Here is a 17757-nt window from a genome sequence, read left to right as displayed (position 1 = left end):
AGGCCCAGCCTCGGTCGTCCGGTCCCGGAGCCGCGCCGCCGTCCCCCTTGCAAAGCAAGAAGATGTTCCTGAAAATCGTCGGCAGAAGACTTCGGTCTTCATTAAGGTAGCGCACAGCACTGCAGCTGTGCGCCATTGCTCCCCATGCACACCACACACTCCGGTCACTGATGGGTGCTGGGGGGGGGGGGGGGCGCCCTGGGGCTGCAATAAGAGTACCTTACTGGCAAAATAACACATAATATAGTCATTAAGACTATATATGTGTAAAATCCCCTGCCATATATTCCATAAAAAAGCGGGACAAGTCCGCCGGAAAAGGGGCGGGGCTATCTCCCTCAGCAAACTGGCGCCATTTTCCCTCACAGCTCCGCTGGAAGGACGCTCCCCAGGCTCTCCCCTGCAGTTTCCAGACTACATAGGGTAAAAAAGAGAGGGGGGCACTAAATTTAGGCGCAATCTGTGTAATATCAGCAGCTATAGGGGAAAAATCACTGTGGGTAGTGTGAATCCCTATATATATATATATATATATATATATAGCGCTCTGGTGTGTGCTGGCATACTCTCTCTCTGTCTCCCCAGAGGACTTTGTGGGGTCCTGTCCTCAGTCAGAGCATTCCCTGTGTGTGTGCGGTGTGTCGGTACGGCTGTGTCGACATGTTTGATGAGGAGGCTTATGTGGAGGCGGAGCAGATGGCGGTAAATGTGATGTCACCCCCTGCGGGGTCGACACCTGAGTGGATGGACATGTGGAAGGAATTACGCGACAGTGTCCGCTCCTTACATAAAAGGTTTGACGACATAGCAGATGTGGGACAGCCGGCTTCTCAGCCCGTGCCTGCCCAGACGTCTCAAAAGCCATCAGGGGCTCTAAAACGCCCGCTACCTCAGATGGCAGACACAGATGTCGACACGGATACTGACTCCAGTGTCGACGATGATGAGACTAGTGTACATTCCAATAGAGCCACCCGTTACATGATTACGGCAATTAAAAATGTGTTGCATATTTCTGATATTACCCCAGGTACCACAAAAAAGGGTATTATGTTTGGGGAGAAAAAACTACCAGTGGTTTTTCCCCCTTCTGATGAATTAAATGAAGTGTGTGAAGAAGCGTGGGCTTCCAGCGATATGAAACTGGTAATTTCTAAAAAGTTACTAATGGCGTACCCTTTCCCGCCAGAGGACAGGTCACGTTGGGAGACATCCCCTAGGGTGGATAAAGCGCTCACACGTCTGTCAAAGAAGGTGGCACTACCGTCTCCGGACACGGCCGCCTTAAAGGAACCTGCAGATAGAAAGCAGGAGGCTATCTTGAAGTCTGTATATACACACTCAGGCATTATACTGAGACCAGCTATTGCTTCTGCATGGATGTGCAGTGCTGCAGCTGCGTGGTCAGATTCCCTGTCAGAAAACATTGATACCTTAGACAGGGACACTATATTGCTAACCGTAGAGCACATTAAAGACGCAGTCTTATACACGAGAGATGCACAGAGGGATATTTGCCGGCTGGCATCTAAAATAAACGCAATGTCCATTTCTGCCAGGAGAGGATTGTGGACTCGGCAGTGGACAGGTGATGCTGATTCTAAAAGGCACATGGAAGTTTTGCCTTACAAGGGTGAGGAGTTGTTTTGGGATGGTCTCTCGGACCTCGTTTCCACAGCTACAGCTGGGAAATCAGCATTTTTACCCCATGTTCCCTCACAGCCAAAGAAAGCACCGTATTATCAGGTACAGTCCTTTCGGCCCCAGAAAGGTAAGCGGGTTAAAGGCGCGTCCTTTCTGCCCAGAGGCAGAGGTCGGGGGAAAAAGCTGCAGCATACAGCCAGTTCCCAGGAACAAAAGTCCTCCCCCGCTTCCTCTAAGTCCACCGCATGACGCTGGGGCTCCACAGGCGGAGCTAGGTACGGTGGGGGCCCGTCTCAAGAACTTCAGCGACCAGTGGGCTCGCTCACGGGTGGATCCCTGGATTCTACAGGTAGTATCTCAGGGGTACAAGCTGGAATTCGAGACGTCTCCCCCTCGCCGTTTCCTCAAATCTGCCTTGCCAACGGCTCCCTCGGACAGGGAGGCAGTGCTGGAGGCAATTCACAAGCTGTATTCGCAGCAGGTGATAGTCAAGGTACCCCTCCTTCAACAGGGACGGGGTTACTATTCCACAATGTTTGTGGTACCGAAACCGGACGGTTCGGTGAGACCCATCTTAAATTTGAAATCTTTGAACACTTATATACGAAGGTTCAAGATCAAAATGGAATCGCTCAGGGCGGTTATTGCAAGCCTGGACGAAGGGGATTTCATGGTATCACTGGACATCAAGGATGCTTACCTGCATGTCCCCATTTACCCCCCTCACCAGGAGTACCTCAGATTTGTGGTACAGGACTGTCATTACCAATTCCAGACGTTGCCGTTTGGTCTGTCCACGGCACCGAGGGTATTTACCAAGGTAATGGCAGAGATGATGATACTCCTTCAAAAAAAGGGAGTTATAATTATCCCGTACTTGGACGATCTCCTTATAAAGGCGAGGTCCAGGGAACAGTTGTTGATCGGAGTAGCACTAGCTCGGGCAGTGCTACAACAGCACGGCTGGATCCTGAACATTCCGAAGTCGCAGCTGGTTCCTACAACGCGTCTACTGTTCCTGGGGATGGTTCTCGACACAGAACAGAAAAAAGTGTTTCTCCCGGAGGAGAAGGCCAAGGAGTTGTCATCTCTAGTCAGAGACCTCCTAAAACCAAAACAGGTGTCGGTGCACCACTGCACGCGAGTCCTGGGAAAGATGGTGGCTTCTTACGAAGCAATTCCATTCGGAAGGTTCCATGCAAGGATCTTTCAGTGGGATCTGTTGGACAAGTGGTCCGGATCGCATCTTCAGATGCATCGGCTGATAACCCTGTCTCCGAGGGTCAGGGTGTCGCTGCTGTGGTGGCTGCAAAGTGCTCATCTTCTAGAGGGCCGCAGATTCGGCATACAGGACTGGGTCCTGGTGACCACGGATGCCAGCCTTTGAGGTTGGGGGGCAGTCACACAGGGAAGAAATTTCCAAGGACAATGGTCAAGTCAGGAGACTTCCCTACACATAAATATTCTGGAACTAAGGGCCATTTACAATGCCCTAAGTCAGGCAAGACCCCTGCTTCAACACCAGCCGGTGCTGATCCAGTCAGACAACATCACGGCGGTCGCCCATGTAAACCGACAGGGCGGCACAAGAAGCAGGATGGCGATGGCAGAAGCCACAAGGATTCTCCGATGGGCGGAAAATCATGTGTTAGCACTGTCAGCAGTGTTCATTCCCGGAGTGGACAACTGGGAAGCAGACTTTCTCAGCATACACGACCTCCACCCGGGAGAGTGGGGACTTCATCCAGAAGTCTTCCAAATGATTGTACAACATTGGGAAAGGCCACTTGTGGACATGATAGCGTCCCGCCTCAACAAAAAGCTAGAAAGATATTGCGCCAGGTCAAGGGACCCTCAGGCGATAGCTGTGGACGCTCTGGTAACACCGTGGGTGTACCAGTCGGTGTATGTGTTCCCTCCTCTGCCTCTCATACCCAAGGTACTGAGAATAATAAGAAGGAGAGGAGTAAGAACTATACTCATTGTTCCGGATTGGCCAAGAAGAGCTTGGTACCCAGAACTTCAAGAAATGATCTCAGAGGACCCATGGCCTCTGCCGCTCAGACAGGACCTGCTGCAGCAGGGGCCCTGTCTGTTCCAAGACTTACCGCGGCTGCGTTTGACGGCATGGCGGTTGAACGCCGGATCCTGAAGGAAAAGGGCATTCCGGAGGAAGTTATCCCTACGCTAATTAAAGCTAGGAAAGAAGTGACCGCAAACCATTATCACCGCATATGGCGGAAATATGTTGCGTGGTGTGAGGCCAGGAAGGCCCCAACGGAGGAATTTCAGCTAGGTCGATTTCTGCACTTCCTACAGTCAGGGGTGACTATGGGCCTCAAATTGGGTTCCATTAAGGTCCAGATTTCAGCTCTATCGATTTTCTTCCAAAAAGAACTGGCTTCACTACCTGAAGTTCAGACATTTGTTAAGGGAGTGCTGCGTATTCAGCCCCCTTTTGTGCCCCCAGTGGCACCTTGGGATCTCAACGTGGTGTTGGATTTCCTAAAGTCGCATTGGTTTGAACCACTTAAAACCGTGGAACTAAAATATCTCACGTGGAAAGGTGTCATGCTGTTGGCCTTGGCTTCGGCCAGGCGTGTGTCAGAATTGGCGGCTTTGTCATGTAAAAGCCCTTATCTGATTTTCCATATGGATAGGGCGGAATTGAGGACTCGTCCCCAATTTCTCCCAAAGGTGGTTTCAGCGTTTCATTTGAACCAGCCTATTGTGGTGCCTGCGGCTACTCGTGATTTGGAGGACTCCAAGTTGCTGGACGTAGTCCGGGCCCTAAAAATCTATGTTTCCAGGACAGCTGGAGTCAGAAAGACTGACTCGCTATTTATCCTGCATGCGCCCAACAAATTGGGTGCACCTGCTTCAAAGCAGACTATTGCTCGCTGGATCTGTAGCACGATTCAACTTGCACATTCTGCGGCTGGACTGCCGCATCCTAAATCTGTGAAAGCCCATTCCACGAGGAAGGTGGGCTCTTCTTGGGCGGCTGCCCGAGGGGTCTCGGCTTTACAACTTTGCCAAGCAGCTACTTGGTCGGGGTCAAACACATTTGCTAGATTCTACAAGTTTGATACCCTGGCTGAGGAGGACCTAGAGTTCGCTCATTCGGTGCTGCAGAGTCATCCGCACTCTTCCGCCCGTTTGGGAGCTTTGGTATAATCCCCATGGTCCTTACGGAGTTCCCAGCATCCACTAGGACGTCAGAGAAAATAAGATTTTACTCACCGGTAAATCTATTTCTCGTAGTCCGTAGTGGATGCTGGGCACCCGTCCCAAGTGCGGATTGTCTGCAATACTTGAATATAGTTATTGTTTAACTAAAGGGTTATTGTTGAGCCATCTGTTGAGAGGCTCAGTTATATTTCATACTGTTAACTGGGTATAGTATCACGAGTTATACGGTGTGATTGGTGTGGCTGGTATGAGTCTTACCCGGGATTCAAAATCCTTTCCTTATTGTGTCAGCTCTTCCGGGCACAGTATCCTAACTGAGGTCTGGAGGAGGGTCATAGAGGGAGGAGCCAGTGCACACCAGGTAGTCCTAAAGCTTTCTTTAGTTGTGCCCAGTCTCCTGCGGAGCCGCTATTCCCCATGGTCCTTACGGAGTTCCCAGCATCCACTACGGACTACGAGAAATAGATTTACCGGTGAGTAAAATCTTATTTTTTACATACATTGCTACCCCTCCTCCGATTTTTCCAATTCTGTCCTTCCTAAATAAAGTATATCCCGGTATAGCTATGTCCCAGTCATGATTTTCATTGTACCATGACTCTGTAATTGCCACAATGTCTAGATCATCCCTTGTCATTATTGCAGTTAGTTCTGGGATTTTATTTCCTAAGCTCCTAGCATTTGCACACATAGCTTTTAGAGTTTTGTTTGTGCTTTTTCTGTTCCTAGCTATGTTCTTCTCTCTGCCTATTTTTATTTGGTTTTGATCTGAATTATCTTCTGTTGCTGTGGATATGTTTCTTATTCCCTTTGTCTGCAGAAACAATACCTCTGTGTTGGGGGAGCAGATTTCTTTATTCCTGTTTGGTTCACTGCCCCCCTTTGTTAGTTTAAATAGTTCTTGATGAAGCATCCAAAATGTTCAGTTAGTATTTATGTTCCCCTTGAAGATGGGTGCAGACCGTCACTTTTGTATAAGCTCCTATCTTGCCAGATGGTGTGACTGTGGCCTATAAATCCAAATCTCTCCTGATTGCACCATGTCCTTAGCCAAACATTGAAGTTTCTGATGCAATGAGTTCTGTCTTCCCCTCTGTGTACTGGCAATACTTCTGAAAAAGATACAGTGGTTGCCACCTGCTTCAGAGCAGTCCCTAACTTCCTAAATTCATCTTTTACAGCCATGAGTTCAGCATTTGCCAGGTCATTTGTCCCTAGGTGGACAATGACATCCACCTCCCCATCTTTTCTTGCTGCCTTTACAATTCTTAGCATGCGCTCTTTATCCCTTGGAGCTGTGGCTCCAGGTAAGCACCTTACTTGTTTCTCTACTTCATTTGCATTTCCCAGATGTATTCCTCTAATAATGGAATCTCCCAAGAGAAGTGCAGTCCTTTTTGGAGATGCAATTTTCCTGTTCCATTTCCTGTTCCTATAGTTGGTAGAAGTCCCCATATCCTCCTGTTCTGTAGTGCCTCTATTAGTTGTATCTTCCAGCCCTGCAAGAGTAGCATATGAGTTTTGCAGTGTCACCGCTTGCGGGAGGTGTCTGTGTCCCTCTGGAAATCTCTGCACTTGAGAGCCCACAGTAGTCCAGGCAGAATGTCTTCTGGTGGCTCTCTGAGGCAGTGGAGGCTTCAAAGACACAGACATCCTACAAATCTCAGCATGCAGTTTTGCTATCTCCTCCTTCAGCAGAGAAAATTGCTCACAGATTGGACAGCAGCTGAGTCTCCACGCTGCCTCTTTCAAAACAAATGCTTTACATCCATTGCACTGCACAAGGCCAAACATTGTATCAGATGATAATGGTATTGCAAATTTGTGTGTCACTTGGTGTATTATAAAACTCACCTGTTGCTGTATTCTAACTCACCTGCTGCTGTTTCAAACTCACTTAATAAGCCAAGCCTTATACATAGGGATCACTGATGTCCATGAAGAAATGTGCATACATGTACAACTAAGTCATGAAAGTGTAAGGTATATGTATATATATATATATATATATATATATATATACACATACATACATACATACATACATACATACATACATACATACATACAGTGGGGTTTGAAAGTTTGGGCACCCCAGGCAAAAATTCATTTTAATGTGCAAAAAGAAGCCAAGGAAAGATGGAAAAATCTCCAAAAGGCATCAAATTACAGATTAGACATTCTTATAACATGTCAAAAAAAGTTTGATTTTATTTCCATCATTTACACTTTCAGAAGAACAGAAAACAAAAAAATGGCGTCTGCAAAAGTTTGAGCACCCTGCAGAGTTAATACCTTGTACTGCCCCCTTTGGACAGCTGAGACCTGGCAGTGTCATGGATTGTTCTCAATCATCGTCTGGAAAGACCAGGTGATGTCAATCTCAAAGGTTTTAAAAGCCCAGACTCATCTGACCTTGATCCAACAATCAGCACCATGGGTTCCTCTAAGCAGTTGTGTAGAACGCTGAAACTGAGAATAGTTGACGCTCACAAAGCAGGAGAAGGCTATAAGAAGATAGCAAAGCGTTATCAGATGCCCATATCCTCTATTCGGAATGTAATTAAGAAATGGCAGTCATCAGGAACAGTGGAAGTTAAAGCAAGATCTGGAAGACCAAGAAAAATATCAGACAGAACAGCTCGCAGGATTGTGAGAAAAGCAAGTCAAAAACCACGTTTGACTGCACGATCCCTTCAGGAAGATCTGGCAGACACTGGAGTTGTGGTACACTATTCCACTATAAAGAGATACTTGTACAAATATGGTCTTCATGGAAGAATCATCAGAAGAAAACCTCTTCTACGTCCTCACCACAAAAAAACAGCGTTTAAAGTTTGCAAATGAACATATAGACAAGCCTGATGCATTTTGGAATAAAGTTCTGTGGACCGATGAGGTTAAAATAGAACTTTTTGGCCGGAATGAGCAAAGGTACATTTGGAGAAGGAAGGGCACAGAATTTAATGAAAAGAACCTCTGTCCAACTGTTAAGCATGGGGGTGGATCAATCATGCTTTGGGGTTGTATTGCAGCCAGTGGCACAGGGAACATTTCACAAATAGAAGGAAAAATGGATTCAATAAGATTCCAGCAAATTTTGGACGCTAACTTGATGCCATCTGTGAAAAAGCTGAAGTTAGAGAGGCTGGCTTCTACAAATGGATAATGATCCTAAACACACCTCAAAATCCACGGTGGATTACATCAAGAGGCGTAAACTGAAGGTTTTGCCATGGCCTTCACAATCTCCTGACCTCAACATAATTGAAAATCTATGGATAGACCTTAAAAGAGCAGTGCGTCACAGACAGCCCAGGAATCTCAAAGAACTGGAAGACTTTTGTAAGGAAGAATGGGCGAAGATACCTTAAACAGGAATTGAAAGACTCTTGGCTGGCTGTGATACTTGCCAAAGGGGTCAGTACAAGGTATTAACTCTGCAGGGTGCCCAAACTTTTGCAGATGCCATTTTTTGTTTTCTGTTCTTTTGAAAGTGTAAATGATGGAAATAAAATCAAACTTTTTTGGACGTGTTATAAGAATGTCTAATCTGTAATTTGATGCCTTTTGGAGATTTTTCCTTCTTTCTTTGGCTTCTTTTTGCACATTAAAATTAATTTTTGCCTGGGGTGCCCAAACTTTCAAACCCCACTGTATATATTATTTATTTTTGGTTTTTTTTTAAGGATGTTGAGATTACCATGCTTAAATTATAATTGAATAATGCTGAATCTGGGTTAACAGAGTACTAAAAAGGTCCTTCCTTTGTTTCCAGATACAGATTGGCTTCTGGGACCAGCGAGAAGATTCAGCTTAGTTCCCTGATAGCTGCATTCCAGGTTACTCGAGACATGGTTGTAGCAGAAGCTTAGAGTGGGATGTGGCAACTTGACATGTGTAATCAAGGTTATTTAAGGACAGAACAATAAGTATATTTCACAAGAACGTACATGAATTTGTTCTGTTGTAAGAACGAGAGCATCTAAATATGGCGGTGACAGAACATATATTTGGGAACACAGACTGGGTACAGCATTGTCCCCTGGAGAATTAGTGTATTAGTTTATGCTCAGACAGACACGGTCACTGTAGTTTGTAGTTTTTCTTACTTTTTCTGCATGGTACAGTATATCTAAAGTCCAGTACTCACTGGCAGATGTGGGGAGAGATGTGTGCTGAGCGAAACGCTCAGCACACATCTCTCCCCCCGCTCAGCACAGCGCGATGTGTGCTGAGCATGCAGGGAGAGCGGCGGGCGCTCATTTCACCCAGCGGATGAAGTGAGTGAACCGCTAGATTGTCCGCATGCAGGCCAATCTAGCACCAGCGATAGCGATGCGCGGGGCTGCGCATCGCTATCGCTGTGAGGGGTACACACGCAGAGATCACTGCTTAAAATCTAAGCAATCTAGTTAGATTTTAAGCAGCGATCGCTCCGTGAGTACCCCCCTTAAGATCAGTCATCAACCCCACAACAAAACACCTTCTTTAAATACAATGGATTTGTATAAGTGATTAAAAGTGGCCATACAGTAAAGTGTGTACATAATTATGTGATCCTAGCTGATCGGGTTAACACTCCCAGTCAGCTGGATAGTGTGTAATGAGCAGTGACCTTCTGCAAGGAAGGAGCAAATTAAAGAAAGCGTCATAGGCAAATAAGGTTAAAATGGGTAACTAACAAAGAAAGCACTACCTACACAATTTCCCCAAACAATGCTCTGTCCTGTTATATTGCTGTGCCTTTTTTTATTATTGGAAGTGTTTAGTACGAGTTCATGTATTTGTAATTCTTAAGATATTTGCTCACAATAAAATGTTCTTTTCTAAAGTTCTCATTTTTTTATGTACAGATGCTGAATTTGTGTGTAACACACTTTGGAAATATAGTAAAATTTGCAGTTCATGACTGCTTTATTTTTCTACTTTTATTTTACTTTCAGCTCGGTGTTTTACTCTTATTCAACTTCATCCCTGTATTTCCTTTCTTTCCTCCCCCTCCCCCCCCAATGGAAACATTCACTACTGTTGTTCTCCTCATTCACCAAAGTCAGGAAAAGAAGACACACCTGGAAAGTATCAGGCCCCTCTTCTACTTCCTACTGTATGGTTTAGTTTCCTTTTCTTGTCCTAAGTGATGTGTTCAAACTCATATCTAATGCAGTGTAAAAATGAAACACTTAAGCATTTGTAGGTTACATGTAAATGTAGCCAGTATTTACACTGCATATAAAAAAAAAATTGTATTACATCATGGAGCCGGATGTAATGAAGTCCTCGTTGGCCGGAGGTCCAGGTTCCTGGCCGAACTAAGACGTTTGTTACAGGGGCAAACTTGTACAAGGCCAAACCAGGCCTTGAAATGATTACCGCTTCAAAAAAAAGTCAACCTGCACCTCCGGCCAACTTGGACTTCATTTCATCTGGCCCATGGTTTGTCCAAGTGTAAAGTTGTTTATTTGTTTCTCCTTCATCCACTAGGGGCCACTGGAGCGCAGTTACAATGGGGGAAATAGTAGGCAGTAATTGGGAGCTGGCACTTTAAAATTCTAACACTGTGGCTAGCTCCTCCCCTACTATGTCCCCTCTTCAAGCCAGTCTTTAATTTGTGCCCAAGGGAGCTGGTTTACTTGGGTCTCCTCTGAAGAAATTTTTTATTTTTACTTACACTCACAGACTGGCAGCTCTGCCACTGCCAGTCTGCACCGCTGGAGGCTGCCGGCGGGGTCCCATCGCAACTGCGTGCGGCTCGGGATGGGCCCCGGCTGAAGGAGACGCTGAGCTCTCTGGAACCGGCTGGACACCGCTGCGCGTGTCGGGGACGTTCCGTCGGCTGAAGATACTGGCAGCACGGCAGCGGTGAGTATGCGTGGCCGGACACCGCTGCGTGTCGGAGCCGTTCCACCACGGACTGCAAGCAGTAAGTACAATTATGGCTGTTGGAATGTCTGCTTACTGCACCGCTCCCCCCGCTCTCGGTTATGGGGCTTTAGGGTAGCAGGGGTGGCTTAGGAGTTGGAGTAGCACTGGCTACTCTATTGTCATTAATTTATTAATTAATTTATTTATTTATTGTCATCTCCGCCCGCTCCCCGCTTGGATCCCCGCTCAGCGCGGCTCACAGAGCCGCCACGGGGATCCTGCAGGAGGCGCAAAGCACTTTAAAATTTGGCGCCTTTTCGGAGGGGGCGGAGCTTAGTCCCGCTCTGCGCTGCTGGACTCAGCGCGCGCTGGCGGCCATTTCCCTTGCTACAGCGCGGGACAGAGGAGCTCCATCGGTCACAGTGAGCTGTTACAGTGGGGACAGGGGGCACCTATTCCTTCTCCTTTTTTTAGAGCCTGTCACTGCACCGTATCGTGCAGGATACTTAGGGCTGCTGTGGCTGCACTTTTCCTCTGCTCTCCCCCCTCCCTCCACTTCTGCCTATTGCTGTTTTCCTGTGGAGGAGGGTGATACTAGGTGCTGCCATGGCCAGTAAAGGCTCCAAGGCAACACAAAAACAGGAACATCTTTTATGTAAGGAGTCAGAGCCATCTGCTTAGCCCTCCTCAGAACCCCAGAGCGCTCCTGCATGGACAACTCAGCTTACAGAGGTTATGTCCCTGCTGACTGGGGAGCTGAAGGCCTCTCGGGAAGATAGGGAGGCGACCCGGTACCGACAGCTTGTCCCGATACCGGAGCCACAACTACCATGGGCTGTTTCTTTGGCAAAATCAGTAGAAGGGCTTTCTAGAGCTGTAATCCCTTCCCAGACCCCGTCCTTTAGCCCCCCTCAACAGGCTTCTAAAAAGAGATTGCTAGCCTCTGTGTTGCAGGACTTTGACGATGATATGCCTCAATTAGATGAGGCGGGGTTAGATGTACGGGATATACAGGATGTAGATATACAGGATACTGATGACAATCAGGTGTACGGGGACTCTGAACCAGCGGCGCTGGGTGTAGAGGCTCTTATTACTGCTATTCGCTCAGTATTCCAGGTGGAGGAGACGGAGCAAGGACGCCTTACGCCCTTCGAGGTTTGGCACCAACCAATGCTTGCCGGTGACTTTTCCAATTTCGGAGGAGCTAGATGCGCTCATAACTGCAGCCTGGAAACATCCAGACGCGAAGTTTCAGGTATCAAGAAAACTGTTGTCTTCCTATCCTTTTCCCGCAGATAGCAGGAAGCGTTATGAGACCTCTCCGATTGTGGATCCTTCGGTGTCTCATTTGTCCAAGAAGACGGTGCTGCCAGTTCCGGGAGCGACTTCGCTTAAGGAGGCGTCGGATAGGAAGTTGGAATCCACCTTGAAGACTATTTACTCGGCGGCGGGGGTATTGCATCGCCCGGCGCAGGTAGGTTGTTGGGTCAACAAGACGATCGAAGCTTGGGCGGAGCACTTGTCCTCTGGAATTCGGGACGAATTGCCGGCGGATCAATTGATACAGCTGGCAGAACACATCCGTGAATCAGCCCTTTATCTTTGCGAAGCTTCCAAGGACATCTGTATTATCGGAGCTAGAATTTCCGCTTTAGCAATTGCGGCCCGCAGGGCTCTCTGGCTTCGGCAGTGGCAAGCGGATACGGAGTCCAAAAGGGCAGCAGAAGCGTTGCACTTTACAGGAGAGGTTCTGTTTGGTAAGTATCTGGATGCCTGGATCTCTCCGGCCACCGGTGGTAAGTCGACTTATCTTCCTTCTGCTGCTCCAGCCGCTCGCAGGCCATATAGGGGTCCCTCCTTACGTGCCCCTTCCAGGTTGCCAGGCCAGGGGAGGAGCTTCCGCCTCCCGTGGCCATAGGGGTAGAGGCAGAGGTTCCACAGCCTCAACCCAGTCAGAGGTTAAGTCTTCCACCACTACCACCGCATGACTGGCTTCCCTCCTACCTGGGAGATCACAGGGTGGGAGCTCGTCTGTGGGATTTCAGGGAGGTCTGGGTACAGTCCTGTCCAGACACTTGGGTCAGGGATCTCATCACTTGCGGTTACAAGCTCGATTTTCAGGAACAACCGCCCCAGCGTTTTTCTACCACGTGTTTACCAGTTTCCGACAACAGGGGGGTTGCCTTACAGGCAGCGGTCCAGAAGCTTCTATCCGCAAAGGTAGTGATCCCTGTTCCCTCTCATCATCGGAAACAGGGCTATTACTCAAGCCTGTTTCTTGTACCGAAGCCGGACGGCTCGGTCAGGCCAATCCTGAACTTGAAGGATCTCAATCCGTATTTGAGAGTATTCAAGTTCAAGATGGAGTCCCTCCAGTCTGTTATGATGGCCCTACTTCGGCAGCAGGGTGTGATGATTGTTCCCTATCTGGACATTCTGCTAATAAAGGCAAGCTCGGCAGCACTGTTGCTCCAGAATATCCGGTTGACGCAGGACCTTCTGATTCGGCACGGGTGGATCCTGAATTTCCCGAAGTCTCACTTATGCCCCTCGCAACGGTTGCTGTTTCTGGGGATGATTCTCGACACGGTCCGTCAGAGGGTTTTCCTTCCTCAGGACAAGATCCGGTCTCTGCAGACACTGGTAAGGTTGGTTCTTCGACACCGTCGGGTGTCAGTGTATCTGTGCATTCGCCTTCTGGGAAAGATGGTAGCAGCGTTCGAAGCTCTTCCGTACGGTCGCTTCCACTCTCGACCTTTTCAGCTGTGTCTTCTACATCAGTGGTCAGGATCTCATCTGTTCCTTCATCAGCGGGTGACGCTATCTCCAAAGGCACGGTCGTTGCTTCTCTGGTGGCTCCAGTCGGCTCATCTGTTGGAAGGCGATTCGGAGTATGGGATTGGACTCTCCTCACTACGGACGCCAGTCTGCGAGGCTGGGGGGCAGTGACCCTGGAACATCGGTTTCAGGGGCGCTGGTCAATCCACGAGTCCGCTCTCCCCATAAACATTCTCGAACTAAGGGCGGTGTACAATGCCCTACTTCAGGCACATCACCTACTGCGCGGTCGAGCGGTCAGAGTTCAGTCCGACAACGCCACGACGGTGGCGTACCTCAACCGTCAGGGCGGCACTCGCAGCCATGCGGCGATGTGGGAGGTTGCCAGCATCCTTCTCTGGGCGGAGGAGTATGCTCTGTCCTTCTCGGCGATATTCATTCCAGGAGTGGACAATTGGGAAGCAGATTATCTCAGCCGTCAGGACATTTACCCGGGAGAGTGGTCACTCCATTCCCAGGTGTTTTGGCAACTGGTTTGCCAATAGGGAAAACCACAGATCGACCTCATGGCGTCCCGCCTGAACCATCAGTTGCCTCTTTATTACTCTCGGACGAGGGGACCCGGCGGCGGCGGGCGTGGATGCCCTCACGGCTCCTTGGAATTTCCGGTTCGTTTACCTCTTTCCTCCTTTCCCGCTGTTGGCGCGGGTTCTGCAACACATCGAGAGAAAACACTCTGGTCCTCCTGGTGGCTCCGGATTGGCCACACAGGGTGTGGTACTCCACCCTACACCTGTTGTCATTAGCCGAGCCTTGGACCCTGCCACTGCAGGACGATCTACTACAACAGGGTCCTTTTCTTTAACCAGACTTACGCAGGCTACGTTTGACGGCGTGGCTGTTGAGAAAGCCATCTTGACAAGGAAGGGGATTCCTTGTACGGTTATACCTACTATGCTTCGAGCTAGAAAGTCAGTCACATCTTCTCACTACTAACGCATTTGGAAGGCTTATGTAGCTTGGTGTGAACGTCGTGAATTTTCTCCTTCCGTGTTTCGCTTAGCCCGCCTTCTCAGTTTTTTGCAGGCAGGTTTCTCAGCAGGCTTAAGACTGGGTTCACTAAAGGTGCAGGTTTCTGCTCTTTCGGTTTTCTTCCAGAAAAAGTTAGCCTTGCTCCTGGAAGTTCAGACTTTCTTTCAGGGGGTTCTTCGAATACAGCCTCCCTTCCGCCCTCCGACAGCGCCATGGGACCTCAATCTGGTCCTCTCTTTTCTGCAGTCTTCATTGTTTGAGCCCCTGGAATCGGTGGAGATAAAATATCTCACCTGGAAGGTGGTCCTTCTCCTGGCTCTCGCTTCAGCCAGACAGGTGTCGGAACTTGGGGCTCTCTCTTGTCGCTCTCCTTACCTGGTGTTTCATGCGGATAGGGCTGAACTTCGTACTTGCATGTCTTTTCTACCTAAGGTGGTGTCTGATTTTCACATCAATCAGCCGCTTGTGGTTCCGGCACTCTCGGTGGACTCTCCGGACTCGAGATTGTTGGACGTTGTCAGGGCGCTCAAGATCTATGTGGATAGGACTTCGACTATTCGGAAGTCGGACTCCTTATTTGTTCTATACGATGCTGCTCGCCGTGGTTGGCCGGCTTCTAAGCAGACTTTGTCCCGATGGATTCGACTGACCATCAGACAAGCTTATTTGGCAGCGTCTCGGGAACCTCCGTCTTCACTTTCAGCGCACTCTACGCGCTCGGAGGGACCTTCGTGGGCGGCTGCCCGTGGGGTCTCCATGACTACTTTGTCGGGCGGCTACTTGGTCGGGCCGACATACGTTTGTCAGATTCTACAGGTTTGACACTTTTGCGGCCTCTGCATTGCAGTTTGGCCGATCGGTTTTACAGGACTCTCAGCACTCTTCCACCCGTTTTGGGAGCTCTGGGACGTCCCCATTGTAACTGCGCTCAAGTGGCCCCTAGTGGATGAAGGAGAAATCAGGATTTTGGTACTTAGCGATAAACTTTCTTCGATTCCACAGGGGCCACTGGACGCCCACCCAGCGCTGTTTCCTACTTTTTCACGTAACGGTTTACAGATCACTATGTGTCTGCTTGTTTGGTCCAGGTTAACTTTTTTGTTAGGTTATGTTCCAGGTTTGTTTCGTGTTATCCTGGTTTACATGGCGGCGTTAACCTCCTCTACCTTAAAGTTTGTTTATTCCAGCTCTCCTCGGGCACAGTTTTGCGTAGACTGGCTTGGAGGGGGGACATAATAGGGGAGGAGCTAGCCACAGTGTTAGAATTTTAAAGTGCCAGCTCCCAATTACTGCCTACTATTTCCCCCATTGTAACTGCGCTCCAGTGGCCCCTGTGGAATCGGAGAAAGGGATTTATCGGTAAGTACCAAAATCCTGATTTTGCTCTTAACCCACAATTGGCTCATAGAGCTAGGCCCTTGGGAGTGTATGTTATACACTTGATGTATATTATAGTTAAAAAAAATAAAAAAAAAATTCTTGCGTCCTAGGGGATACTGGGAATCCAATTTATTACCATGGGGTATAGACAGGTCCACTTGGAGCCATGGGCACTATAGAAGTTTGATAACGTGTGCTGGCTCCTCCCTCTAGGCCCCTCCTACCAGACTCCATTTAGAAAATGTGCCCGAGGGAGTCGGTCACATCTCTGGAAGCTCCTGAAGTTTTCTGCATTTATTTTATAAGTTTGTTATTTTCAGGCAGGGCTGGATGGCACCAGCCTGCCTGCTTCGTGGGTCTTAGGGGGGAGGAACGGCCCAACCCCTCTAAGGGTTAATGGTACCGTTCCCCGCTGACAGGACGCTAACTCCTGAAGGAACTATTCGCAAGCCCCACCACGGCGAGCGTACATTCCCGCAGCACGCCGCCACCCCTAACAGAACCAGAAGAAAGAGTGGTGAGTACTAAGCCGCCGTCCCAGTTAGCGGGTCACCGGCCATTATAGCGGCGCAAGGGTACGGAGACGCACTGCTTCTAACGGGGCGCACTGAGTCTCCAGACTTAGTACACAGTACCCAGACTGGCATTACAGCTTAAAAGGGGGCTTACTCCATTTTATGCACTCGGACACATAAAGCCAGTATAAAGAAGTGCGAGAATACCGCGTGCCATTGAAGGGGCGAGGGTTCACTGAGTGGATCCAGCAGCTCAAAGGCACCATTTTACCCTACCGCAGCTACACAGACGCTGACTTCAGGGACGCGCAGCTCCTCCAGAGAGCCTCCAGATTACCTCAGCGGTACCACAGGGTCATAGCAGGGATATTCTCGTATACTAAGTCCCCAATCTAGGTACTAAGGGGTCTATGGGGGTCGTTCCGAGTAGATCGTAGCCGTGCTAAATTTAGCACAGCTACGATCATCTTCCCAGACATGGTCCCCCCGCCCCCCCCCGCCGCCGCCGAACAAATACAAAAGCAATGCACAGCGACGGTGCTTTTGTATTTGTGGAGTAACTCCCGGCCAGCGCAGCTTCTGCGGCAGCCCGGGAGTTGATCGTCGCTGCCACTGGCCGCAGCAACTGCGTGAGACGTCACGCACCCGCTGCAGCCCGCCACACCTGCGTAACACCGCCGTCCATCCCCCTCCCGCCCTGCGACCGCCTATGCCTGTCAATCAGGCAGAGGCGCTCACTACTGAACAACGGCCTTTGGCCGTCCGGCATGCGCCGGTGCAATGTGCAATTCTGACCCGATCGCTGCGAAAAACTGCAGCGAGCGTTCCCTTTCGGAATGACCCCCTATGTACTAAGCATTGGATGAAGATAAAGTCGCTGGAGATAAAGTACCAGCCAATCGGCTCCTAACTGCCATGTTACAGGCTGTGTTTGAAAAATGACAGTTAGGAGCCGATTGGCTGGTACTTTATCTCCAGCGACTTTATCCAGCGACCTGGCTAAGCTTGGCTTTAGCGTTACGGATGCCGTGTGCTGGTTCTATTCTCTGTGTCTCGGGAAGAGCTCTTTGTGGGTTAATTGTGCTTTTAACCTATTCCTGTTTGTGTGCTGCTGTTACTACTGCAGTATGTCAGGCAAGACCAGGACTGCAAAGTTTCGGGGCAAGACCAGAGGTGGTTCTACCACCGCCAGCGGTGCTAGAGGTAAACCACGCAAACCAGTGGCTGCTGGTTCACAGGAACAGAGATCTGTCTCTGCCTCCTCAAAGCCTTCCGCATGACTGGACTGCGATGCCTGGAAGAAAGGCATGGTGGGAGCCTGGCTAAAATTCTTCAATCACATCTGGAC

At 49.1% G+C, this 17757-nt stretch overlaps 1 protein-coding gene across 1 annotated transcript in view; it reads left to right on the top strand.

Moving 5' to 3' along the window:
• Positions 1 to 9670, top strand: part of RFC5 (replication factor C subunit 5) — a 194267-nt gene extending 184597 nt beyond the window's left edge. Inside the window, exon 11 of the mRNA XM_063964328.1 lies at positions 8615 to 9670. Coding sequence (XP_063820398.1) covers positions 8615 to 8711 — 97 coding nt within the window. The 3' untranslated portion in view covers positions 8712 to 9670. The remainder of the gene's footprint in view (positions 1 to 8614) is intronic.
• The last annotated feature ends 8087 nt before the right edge of the window (positions 9671 to 17757 follow it).

This window comes from Pseudophryne corroboree, chromosome 1, assembly GCF_028390025.1.
Source record: "Pseudophryne corroboree isolate aPseCor3 chromosome 1, aPseCor3.hap2, whole genome shotgun sequence".
Lineage (NCBI taxonomy): Eukaryota > Metazoa > Chordata > Amphibia > Anura > Myobatrachidae > Pseudophryne > Pseudophryne corroboree.
This window is presented reverse-complemented; position numbering and strand designations above follow the sequence as displayed.